Consider the following 12699-nt stretch of genomic DNA (forward strand, 5'->3'; position numbering starts at 1 on the left):
AAACTCGCTGCACACAATCTTTAAAAGAGATTAGTAATCTAGGCAGGCTGCTCTGCTTCAATCAGCCACCAATCACAAAATATCAGCGACCAATCAGCCAATCAGAAAATAGTATTTGTCCTTGCCAGGTGAAATAGGAGCACCCTAACCACACTTACCACAAATATGCAAGAATGTGCACTCCTCAAAGAAGAATCGAAATCACTTAATCACCAAATTCATTATTTTTATTATTATTATTTTTATTATTACAATAGTTGTGGAACCATGCAGGATATTTGATTATGAGTCGTGGTAGTAAAGAAAATCTCACTTCAAGTTAACTTCAAAACTTGAGAGTCCTGCTTATGACTGACATTACCTCTTCAACAAGACCTCAAATGCTGTAACCACAAGTACCTGTACACCTCTTCTCCTTTTTTTAAAAAAAAAAGTTCAGTTCATCACTGTGGGCTTCATCAGTGTGCTGTGTTGACTTTGTCTTTTTAACTTGTCACCAAAGATAAGTGTCAGTTCACCAACGGCAAATGCATCCAGTGGCTATCATTGAGTTAAGGTGTCTCCATTGTTGTATAATACTGTCAACACTATCATTTTTAATGATATTGACGAATGACCTTGACTCATTCATATCTATTCACCTGAAAGACATATATAAAGCTCACAGAACAATTTCCACTTGTGCAACCACAACAGTGGTGTGTGTACACTTCTTTCTGCCTGTCCCCTCCGCCTGACTTACAGCGCGTCCTCTTCAAGGTCCACCCTTCCCACTGACTGTCAGCCAGCGGAGCTATCTGGACGAACAGCTTAACTTTGCTTTGAGAGGCATGACTGAAGTCTCAAATTAGACTGCACTGCACCGAGCCCTGGGTGGGTCGGTGAAAGTGACTCAGTGGAGTGTATGACAAACAACTGCCTATGTTCATTATGGATGGCTCTGTGTGTGTGCAAGAAAGAAAGAAAGAAAGACATTGGTGCTGGTGGTTCATTCTCCTCCTCCCTCTGTTTCTCCTCTCACACACACACACACTCAGATGATGATGTTCAAATGTCACTGGGACGACTAAAAATGCAGAGGGAGTGGGCATGCAGGAGAGTGGGAGCGCCGTCTCGTGGTGATTAGTCAGGGCACTTCCAGAGCTGGATTTATGGCACGCAGCTGTTGAGTGGCTGACAGACGTGTGAGGGGCTCAAGCACTGCTGCTTCTCAAGCTGCTCGTACCAGCTCGAGCTCTGCGTGCTGTGGGAAAGAGGACTGCCGTGCCTCAATACACTACGGTGAGTAGTCTGCCTTTTCTTCCAGGAATATTCATTTATGTGTCTCCCACCGCCTCCTCTTAAGATAAAGTGCTTTATGATGGCGATCTTTCGCCCACTGTACATGCTTTCGATCTTTCTTTGTGTCCTAAGTTGTGCTGTGATTACTTTGCAGTCCTCACAGAGGTAGTTTGGGATTTGGAAAATGTGTTTTTAGTCATCCAGCTGTCGGCAGTTTTACCATACATGGCCAACTATATTGAAACACGGAAATAACTCTGCTAAAGAGCTTGTTGTCGATGTTTTATATCTGATAACAGCAATACATTAGTGATTATTAGCCACTGTGTAGGGGTTGTGTGTCTGTGTTTGCCCTGGTGCTTTTTTAAATTTAGTTCACAATGCTGTGCCCTATTTTTAGAAGTTAAGGCATCACAGCAGAGTGGAGACTTGACGCCGGCTACTTACCACACGCACACACACACACACAGCACACACACAGACAGACAGAAAGTTCAGCCCTGCACTCAGAGCTTTTGATCACTCCACACACCCGGCACAGTCGTCCACCTAGACACATTTTGCACTCCCCTAACTTGCTGAAACTTCAGGAGTTCTGTCAGGTCAAGCCTCGGCTCTGAGGGAAGCCTGGATTCTCAATTACAGCAGGACCCTGAGAATTGTAAGGGAACAGTTAGCCCGTCTGGTCCGGCCCTCGCCCTCATCCAGAGGTCAGAGACAGAAAGCCAGAGCTGGGCGTGGAGCATCACTTGTGTAAGGTTAATTGAAAAGGTGCCCTGAGATAAATAGCCCTGCTAACAGTGGTGGGCTACACACGGCTTCATCGTAGAGAGCAGAAGATTGTCTTAGAGGACCATAGTACTTTTGAAACTGTTATTCGTTGTATCTTTTGAGGTGCAGGGTCTATAATTGTGAAGATTAAATGCAGGATCTCATTTAAAAACAGCTTCATTTCACAAGGAAAAAATCAAGTCACATGTATTTCCAATTGTTAAGTTCCAAAAACTGAGCATTCCTGGCACTCGAGCAGCAAAGCTGTCCGGGGAGTGTTTATTTGGGTTGCTAGGGAAGGATCAGTCTGTGGCTGAGTGGTGAGACTGAAACTGGAGCTGGAAGATGCCTTTAAAGACCCGGCCTTAGAAGCTGCTTCCTCCCGAAGTACAGAGACCTCTTAATGCCTTCATTTAAAGTAATTAGCTTGGCTCAGATCAAATTCATTACTGTCATAATGAACAAAGCCTGAACGTTAGCACTGAGCCGATCAACGTGTTAACTCTGTAACACAGACTGGTAATAGATACAGCGTGGGGATATTGGAATTGGTCAATTTACCAGAAACTGGCTGCTTTTACTCCTTTTTCAAGCCTCTTTGGAAAACACAACAAACAGTCAAACCTAACTGAACAAAGCTAAGCCATGTTGTAGCTGACACCATCGCTAAACATCGCTGTTGAGATTCCATTTACTGTTTTGACACATTTTCACTAACATGATGAATATATGACGATAGATCCATAGAGATGCAAGCAAAGGCAAATACACATAACTTATTCCTTATCTACCTTCCCCTGTGAAAACACAATTTTTTCCCTTCTTTTTGCTGGCAGCATTCATCCGGTTGTGAAAGAAGGGCTATTCATCACAGCTAGGCTTGCAGGCCATGTGACAGGCACTGTGGAGAGGTTGTTTCTGCAAACAACAAAAAAACAAACCGTGTGCCTTTATTATCTCCTCTCGGACAAAAACAAAAACGTCATCTCTTGAAACTCTGAGAGTTCCGATCCCAGCGTCAAGCCTGTTTGCTTTTATTCACCAGGTCTGGGTGTGAGGACAGAGGGATGCTTACCATCCGTATTCACAGAAACACCGCTTACTGGAGATTGTTCATACGTTGCGCTGCTGCATGCACAGTTTGCCGGCTTCCTCCTTCTGCGCATCATTGGCCCATGGGAGTTCCAGTGGGATGATGTGCTCGGCTGAACATCTGTTAATGTCAGAGAAGAATCACTGTTTGGTTTGAAAAGTGGCTCATTTAACATGATGGAAAATGCCTTTACTCTGAGAGTAAGATCCAACATCTGTCTGTGTATGTAAATCAGCCTTGCTACTGGCACCAGCTGTCAAGTCCAGAAAACACTGCTGAGACGACTGATAAGTCTTTTCCTAAACAATTACAATGTGGTGGCTCTAAAGAATTCATAGAAATGCGACGCTGTTTGTTTGCCCATAGAAATCTGCAGCGTGTCTTTGTGTTGGTGCTTGTTTTGGGTGTTTAATTGACCAACAGCGATCTCCAGCTGACAGTCTTTCTCTTTCTCTGCAGCATGTTTCTGGTTATTAATGCTGGTTAATCAATAGAAAGTAGCACAGCCCCTGCATCTGCAGCCCTCTGAGGTCCTTGACTCCGCTGTGATTGAACATACACACTTCCTGTGCGGCTGTGAAATCTGTCCCTGAGGTCGCCACTTGTCATTATGTCAGATGGTCCAAATGTGCTGACGGGGGGTGGGTGGGGTGTGTGTGTGTGTGTGTGTGTATGTGTGTGTGTGTGTGTGGAGGTGTGGGCGCTCGCCTGCAGGTCCTGTAGCCCTGCAGTTGGAGCTCAGTCTGTCCTCACGTGAACTGAATACAGAAAACCTCTGTTGTGTCACAACTCGTAATCGCTGCGGTTTGAAATATGCTGACATTCATCGACTTGGCTTTTGTCAGTGATATCCAGCTGCTGTGTAGCCAGAAATTTCCACCTCCACTCTGTAATAAGTGGCATTTTCCTTTGCCTTTTTGAAAAACGGCTGGAAATGAAGTCAAGTTTTCCGCTGGTGCAGTGAGCCAGATATCCACTGGGTCTGAACACGAGCTCTGGGCTCATGAATCATAAACTGTATGCTGTGTGAACAAGGCATTATATAGAGGTACAATTAGGCAACTCTATGTAATGTGTAAAAATATACCTAAAGCTGGAAAATGTTTGAACCTGCATTCTACATGGTCTATAGAAGCTGTTTGCCAGAGATGGAAACCCACCTATGACTCATTTCTATAAACGTGAAGACACCTCACACCACACCCACAGGAAAGATCTGCTGCTCACCATCTTTTATGTTACAATATCATATTTTCATTCAAGATAAATGTAGCTCGCTGATGTCTGATTTCTTTCTCCAAACCTATCACTCTCTCTTCTATACTGCTATATACAATACAATAAAATTTAATAACATAATATAATAACTTAAGATTAAAAGAAAATTGAAAGGAGAACATAAATATTTTACAGTGATTACAAGCAAACCAGTGTAAATGGAATGAAAAGCTGCTTATACTGACAACTAATGTGTTCTACAACTATGTTGTTAATAACTGAGTCTCTCTTAAAGTTGTACCTCATTATCAACAAAAAAAAAAAAAACTAAAACGAATTTAGTTGCACACTGAGATTCTTAGTGAATCAGTGAACGTAACCAGTCTTTGCTCATTAATAAATGAAACGAGAAGAGACACAAAAAATTTTAACCCATCAATGCAGATCTACTCAACATTTCCTTGGATTGGTTTTGCGCACTGAAACTGCACTCTCCCTCCTATCTTAGCGTAGTTATTAGTCATGCAAAAAAATTCTGAAAACTCACTGCACACCACCTGCCCTGCACCAAAGACAGAGAACAGACACTCTTAGCAGTTCACTGGGGAACAATTTAGCTGCTAAAGAGCCCGATGTGTGCCACTGCAGGGGTGGAGACCAAACACAGAGATAAAATCATGCTATTTTTGCACTGCATCTGCTGGGTTTCTTAATATCAGCTTTTTCCAAACAGCTTCACTTGCTCATTTTAATATAGGTAATAATTTGTCTGTTATGTTCTCGGTTTATTTCAAGCTTTGTCAATAGATTTCTGTCTGGTCAGCCAGCTGATCTACATTACTCTGGTACACAAATTAAGTTACTTTCAATGGCTTCTTCCATCTGAGCCCTGCAGCAAGCCATGTCCAAACACAGAAAAGCATGAAAGGTTTTGTCTTTTATCTTTGTCATCTCGTTCTGTTGCCTGTGTGCCTGTCGTCAGGTGTTGTACCCAGCCAACAGATGGTGCGGGAACAGTATGTCACCACCACCCAGGGCAGCAGCTCGCCCAGACCGGTACCTGACAGCATCTACAAGATCGGCATCTATGGCTGGAGAAAGCGCTGCCTCTACCTGTTCGTGCTGCTGCTCATCGTCATCCTGGTGGTCAACTTCGCCCTCACCATCTGGATCCTCCGGGTGATGTGGTTCAACTCGGTACGCGTGGCTCACTCGCACTGGGGACTGTTTCCCTTCCTTTTTTTCTGCCTTTATATTTTTAGTACAACACACTCTCAGTGATCAGTGCTACCCATTAATATTATATGATGACCAACTGTTAGCTGCTTATTATTATTATTAGCAGGAGCTGTAGTGAGAGTGCCATCCATCATCAAGTGGCGCTTGGCTTGTCTGTGCAGGATAGTAAATGTTTGTGTTGTTTCATGGAGTCTTGTCAGCTTTCTGTCTCAAGCCCAGATGGCAACTCTGGATTTATAGAGAAAAAGAGATGCAAACAAACAACAACACACACACTTGGACTCACAGCGCTACTGTGAAGAGCATACACAAGAGCCTCTAGCTAGTGTTTTATGGAGTTACTAAATTTATTCCATAATTGCTAAACAAAAGCTCTTCCCCTCCTAGCCTCCATATTTGTGACTCCTGCCTTTCAGACAAAGCTGTTTGATTAATTTACCGTTAAATGTGTTAGATACATAGCTCTGTGTTTGCATTTTTGGTTGCAGGAAGGAATGGGACACTTACAAGTACACTCAGATGGGGTTAAGCTGGAGGAGGGCGAGTCTGAGTTTCTATTCCCAGTATTCGCCAAGGAGATCCACTCCAGAGAAGTAAGATAATCAGGAACACACTATTTGTGTTTCTGATCTTCGCACAGCCTCCTTCACTCTGCTCACCCTCTTTTCACGTCTTCCTTGGTTCATTTTCACAGTGCTGTTTGCACAGTTAAGTAGCCTGACAGCCTGGCCGTTACTTCATCTCATTGTTTACCACACTTAAACAGGAGTGTGAGTGGGATCCGTGCAGACAGCACGTCCCGTAGTCATCTAAATCTAATTCCTCTCAAACAGTGGAGCAGTTTTCGTCCAGCTGTAGTCAGTGAACTGCATATTTCTGACTGTACTTTTTTTGGGAGATGTGTCAGAACAAACTGGATTTGGCAGTCCCTCACGGTGCACGTGGTGCTGCTGCACTGAGCTCCCCATTAACCTCAAGGATATTTGTGGTGGAAAGTAGTTTATGGCCCGCCTGCTTGCAGCAGATGGGAACACTTTGCTGCAGTTGTTTACATGTTATGGCTTTTCTTGCTCATGGCAGCAAATTTTTAGCATTTATTTTTTTCTTCTTTGGCCTCATTAAAAAGGCAATGTATTTCTCATTTATAGACTGACACAGTCTCTGTGGATTTCTAATGAGATTCGACTTCCACTTGGAAAGTTAGCTTCTTAGATCATTTTTATAAACATGTCTTGGAGCAGCAGTGATACGCATTTGAACGTTTAATGTTGCCTGGGTGTCTGCGGATACAAGCCTGGTAACTGTCATGTGAAGATATTTATGCAAAATAATAAGTGGCGTGTTCAATAAGTCAGGGTTAAGTGCAGAAAATGGCTTTTTAAAAGGTTTAGTAATGGTATTTTGTGTGGTTCGTGTATATCCTCTTTCCATCAGGAAGCATCAACTTGACAGTCGAACAATAATCCAAGGCTGAAGCTGTAAATGTTAATATTTCAGTCCATACATTATCCATACGGGTAAAAATCCCTGCCTAAATGATTTTGTTGACCCAGAAGCCGTTATTATTTTATAGTTACCAATTATGTTTATGTTAATGTATCTACAATAATTTAATCCACTGTTAATACAGATTTATAAAGAGCTACTCAGAAAGTGGAACCAGACTAATAGAGTCGACATTTGTACTAATTATTCTGTGGTGCTTTGAGCTAAAACATACTGACAGGCTCATTAAAACAATTCCGCTTTAACCAACCCGACTTGATACTTCACTAGTGGTGCCAAAAGGGAAAGCTAGAGTAAGTTTAGTAAGTTTAAGCTTAAAAATGTGCAACCTGCAAGCGTGTAATTTTTCTGTTATCAGCAGAGTGGTAATAAGGAAATCTTGCATTTTTTTCACTCCACAGGACTCTCCACTTCTAGTGAGTTCACCTGAAAACGTATCCCTCAATGCCCGCGATGACAATGGCAATGTAACCGGGAGGATATCTGTGGGTAAGAGGACACATGTACACAGAGACACATGCGGCACTCACTGTTGTGTGAGGGCGATGTTAAAGACACTCGTGCACTCCTCCTGCAGGGATTTCTCATCCGACATTAACAGTGACAAGAGGCCATCTTTTAACTTATAATCTCTTAGATTTCCATTTAAAATCCATTAAATGCAGTGCTCCTTTCTCTGCCGCTGCTTCTGGATCACTGTGTATTACACAGAGGGGCCCGGGGCCTGTGGAGGATCATATCCGCGCGTCTTTTATGGCTTACCAACGGCCACGTTGGGGTATTGTGTCATAATTAAAAGGCCAGCAAATGACCCAGCTAATTGTTGTGTTCCACCGAGCCGTTATGTGTCCTTGATGATTAAGCCGTAAAAAGCACAGCCCGCTCACTCTCGGCCCTCTGTGAATAGAAGTAAAATGCTTGTTAGGGAAAACTGTTTGGTTCACAGTTGTAGGCGCATAGCTGGGTTAAATATCCCAGAGCGTGATTTACCTGCTTTAGATTTGTCTGATGTAGTGAAGGGCGAAGCAAGATAACCTCAAATGATGTTTCAGGCATTTAACTCCAAATGTGCACATTAATTTTCTCCAACATATGGTTGTTTACTCTCCATTCCTGCATCCATATCTCTCTGCTGCATGAATGTGGCTCTACAAAATATGTCAGGGAGAGAAGGAGTATTGATCGCGGTGACTACATTTTGTCAGTGTATTATTGTGTGACTGCTTCAGGTATTCTTGTTGTTGTTGCAGGTCCTAAAGAGGCTCAGGGACACACTCGAAACCTGCTCATTAACTCCCACAATGACGACATGCTGTTCACTGCAGATGGCGACCAGACTGTGATTGGACCAGACAAACTACGAGTCACAGGTACACCAACGGCTGCTACGTGCTGTTCCCTTGGATATAGCACACACCTGTTGGCTGCAAACCTTGTGGAAAGAGAGAACGCTCGCGGCAGATGCGAAATCAACAGGAGCCGTTTGGTTTGATGGCAGATATCTGCTCAACAATCCGGCAGCCAAGGACAATGACAAATGCGGTCATTCGCAGTCACGGGCGGAATGGTTCGCACCGCTCAGTTGAGTGCGTGGATATCTCTCAAGTGCTCAAACAAATGAAATGCCACGAGTTCAATTATCTGAACCTCAGCACTCCACACAACTGATATCCATCACATTAATAGAAGATTCACAACAAGTTCTTATTTATAGTTTAGAGTCAGCAAATGAAATATTAAGTCACGGTTCCACAGCGGTTTACGTCTTTCTGCCTCTCAGTTTGCAGTGTGTGAGTATTCATGGTGGTATGTGTGTGTCACTGGCCACCCACCGTGACAACTGATTAATGGTCAACAGCTTCATAGAGTCAGTTTGATCCACAGACCCGGTTCAGACCTGGTATTAACATGTGTCCAGATCTACAGATGAAACACACCTAAAACTCACTGAGAGTTGAGTTGGACTCAGACAATATCCCCATTAAGAAATACACACAAAATAAAGAGGTGCTGTTTGTGATTTTGATACGGTCGTAACAATCTAATTTCACAAACCTCACAAAGGACGACAGTGTTTATTTGTAATTGTGATGGATCTTTAGTGCTGACTTAAAGCTGAATACTTGAGGGATGAGATCACTTTTACCAGTTTTACCAGTAATTATTTTATATTACCTCATCCCCAAGTTGTCATCATTTAGGTATTTTAGTCGGGAGCACAGTAGTGAATTGACTAAAAGGCCAACGTGTGAAATGTGAAAGCGTGCCTATTTCTCCTTCAGGTCCTGAAGGGGCTCTGTTCCAGCATTCAGTGGAGGTGCCACAGCTGAGATCTGAACCGCTGAAAGATCTGAGGTGAGCATTTAAATGGTTCAACACACTCGCCCACAGAACAAATTCAAATTTTTTTTTAACTTTACTATGCAAATTGATTTCTGCATTAAACACGTTTTAAAGGTTTAAACTTTAAAAGAAATAAAAGGGTATACAAACTCTGTGGTGCTTCTTCAGGCTGGAGTCGCCTACTCGGTCACTCAGTATGGATGCACCAAAAGGAGTTCATCTCAAAGCTCTGGCTGGAAACATTGAAGCTACTTCCCGCATGGACATTATCCTGCACTCTAGTGATGGACTGGTAAGGAAACCAAGTCTCAATTCCCGCTGTCTGGTACATTCCATCTTCAGGTTTCTTTTAGTTTTTCGATTAACGAGGGAATATACACCAGTCATCTGTAACATTATGGCCACTGACAGGTGAATTGAATAACCCTGATTGTTCTAATCAATTAAATTCAGTTCAATTCCATTTTATTTATTTAGCATCAAAAACAATAATAATAATGATCTGAGTAACTTCTACAGGACTGTAGTTCTTGAGAGGTGTTCCTTATCTCAGTAGTCAGTTCCCATGAAGTGCAAATTGTTGAAAAAATGTAGGTGTAGATGTAGGTGGTCTGATCTCATGTATCACGTTTTCTTTTATATTATGTGGATGGCTTGTGCAGAGGCACTAGTCCGTTCCGTAGAGGCCCCACTTCACAAAGTGAAGGACTTGAAGGATGTGTTGCTAGCCAGATACCACAGCGCACACCTTCAGAGGTCTAGTGGAGTCCATGCCTTGACAGGTCAGGGCTTGGTGACAAACGAGGGGACCTACATAATATTTGCAGGTGGTCGCAATGTTATGGCTGATTGCTGTACACGTTTTTCTAGTTTTATGACTCATCTTCACATCTGGTGTCTCAGCTGTAGTTTGACTGTAACCCAGTATGCCATTTTTCTCTTCATGTTTAAATATGCAATTGAAATGTTACTATTACACATCCTTGTTGCTACAGCAGAATCATTGTGTATTTCTGAACTGAGTTCTTTCTGATCTGAGCGCAAAGGGCACTGTAACGTCTGTAATGAGTTCAGTGCCTCGATCTTACCAACCATTTGTGTGTTTGTTTGTGGTGCTGTGGTTTGCAGTTTCCATGTTACTGTTTAGAGTGAGTCTTGGAAAATGACTCTGGCTGAATATGGCCTCCATAACTGCTGCGGTGCAGCTAAGTGGCTGAATTACTTAAAGCATGTTTATCACAGGCACTTATCTGACCTTTAACCATACATACTCTACTGAGCAGTGCATTTGTACGACAGTGAAGTTGCAGGGTTTAACACTCCCGCTTCTTTGATTGCTGTCGGATAGAAACCTGAAGTGAACTTGTCCTTGACAATAATGAAAGTAATTTGTGGGCTGAACTATTCACTTAATTTTCTCTTTACTATAATGTCCCCATGGACTAGTGCTAACAAACATCCCTCTATAGCTCCCTCCATACTGTGTGCTAAATGAGAAGAATGAAGCAGACTAATATTTGCTCGCTGATTCAATGAAGCATTCTCCTTTAACCGTCCTTGCTCTCCACAATGTCTGCTGTGCAGCTGGTGTTGGATGCTGAGACGGTGCGCATGCCGAAGCTGCCGCTGAGCAATGGAGGGGACTCTGGAAACGCTCAGGGCCTCTACGAGGTCTGTGTCTGTCCCAGCGGAAAGCTCTTCCTCTCCAAGGCTGGAAGAAGCTCCACTTGCAGCGATAATCAGGAGTGCTAGATAGACTCTGACAAGGTCATTCATTTTCCATCTCTCAGAAGATCCATCTTGTGGGAGGAAACAAGCACAACTGTTTATATGCAGCCTGGGTTTTCATTGTCTAATCTTCATACCACAGTGGTTCTGTGCTGATCCCTTAAGGGCACTCTGAGGCCTGTAAAAACGCAAACACCTGCTGGTATACATGTTGGAGACATTATGAAATGCATCCTTTCAGTTGCATTTATGGGCGTCTAATTATTCAGCTCAAACTAATTGACTTCCACTACCAAATTTGTCTAAATCAAATCAGAGCTTTGTGGAGCATCTTTTTTACACACACAATGTCATGGCTGGGCAAAGAGGAGCTGGTAACAGCTTACATCCTATGCAATATTATCTTGTGGTGCAATAAATGAATTTAACACGTATCTAGGGCTTAGAAATTTGAAAGATATATTTCTGAAATGGCGACAAAATGTTAGTGAAGCTATTTATTTTGGTTTATGCAAGCCCTTCTGGCTCCAAGCCCTCGGTATGCTGTGTTTTTTTTTTTTTTTGTTTCGGTGTTTAGCACGTTTTTTTTTCATTTATTATTTGACCTGAAGAAAGAAATCAAAGAAATGTCCGCATATATTGTTATTGTCTCAGTCAATTCAGTTTGTATTACTTCTTCTTTTAACCTCCAGATCCAAGAGCAACACACTTCTTGTTTTACTTCTTCTCCTTTATAGAGTACAGATTGAAGTACCAAGCCCTTGCGGCACCACACAGTGTTACTAGCCTGGTATCCCATGTGTAATTATGTGTTCTTTCCAGTTTAACATCTATGTATGTTTGCCTTGTGTTATTTTGAAGCCCTTCGTAACCATATAATCATGCATCTGCAAGACAGAAACTTTTTATTGTGAGTTTGTTTGTTCAATAACCTCCTTTACAGCCGTAGGACGACAGTAAAAAAAAAAAAAAAGTCTAATAAAGACAGTCATGGCTGAGTGGGAATCATTATTTTTTGCCTCAATTTTCTTTTCATTCAACACAATATTTTTTAAATGAAGAACATTTGCTCTGTTGTGGGATTAAAGTTCCCAGTTTGCTGTGCCAAAAAGGATACTATTTTATAATGACAGTAACACTGTCTTACCTACAGTTTATAGCATAATGAAGATCCTAGGGTGTTGTTGATGTCAGTGTTGATTGATCATTGATTTGCAGTTCTGGCATTTTTTTTTATAGTGTGGTATGTGTATTTATTCATTTTGTATGTTGAATAAACTTTGCTGTTCTTACTGTACTTTGTACTGTGCACTTAAATTATTCTTGACTCTCTGTTGCACTCTAGTGGAAACGCTATGAACTACCACAGGACAGGGATTCACACAAGTGAAGCAACTTTCTGCTTTGCTAAGAACGCTGTAATACACATTAAGTTTTTGCTTAATTCTAAGTTGGTTAACAACAATACTAGCTCTAAAATGATGTCAAATGTCTGGGAATGAGGTCTTGCATACTAAACT

At 42.2% G+C, this 12699-nt stretch overlaps 1 protein-coding gene across 1 annotated transcript; it reads left to right on the plus strand.

The window, feature by feature from the left end:
• Nucleotides 1-1102: 1102 nt before the first annotated feature.
• Nucleotides 1103-12476, plus strand: sgcg (sarcoglycan, gamma). The gene is made up of 8 exons (XM_047594927.1): nucleotides 1103-1281; nucleotides 5346-5560; nucleotides 6091-6195; nucleotides 7510-7597; nucleotides 8359-8478; nucleotides 9391-9463; nucleotides 9620-9743; nucleotides 11036-12476. Exons 2-8 carry the CDS (start codon nucleotides 5366-5368, stop codon nucleotides 11201-11203), a joined length of 873 nt encoding a protein of 290 aa, XP_047450883.1. The 5' UTR covers nucleotides 1103-1281; nucleotides 5346-5365; the 3' UTR covers nucleotides 11204-12476.
• Nucleotides 12477-12699: the final 223 nt, after the last annotated feature.

The sequence above is a fragment of the Mugil cephalus genome, chromosome 9, assembly GCF_022458985.1.
Source record: "Mugil cephalus isolate CIBA_MC_2020 chromosome 9, CIBA_Mcephalus_1.1, whole genome shotgun sequence".
NCBI classification, from domain to species: Eukaryota; Metazoa; Chordata; class Actinopteri; order Mugiliformes; family Mugilidae; genus Mugil; species Mugil cephalus.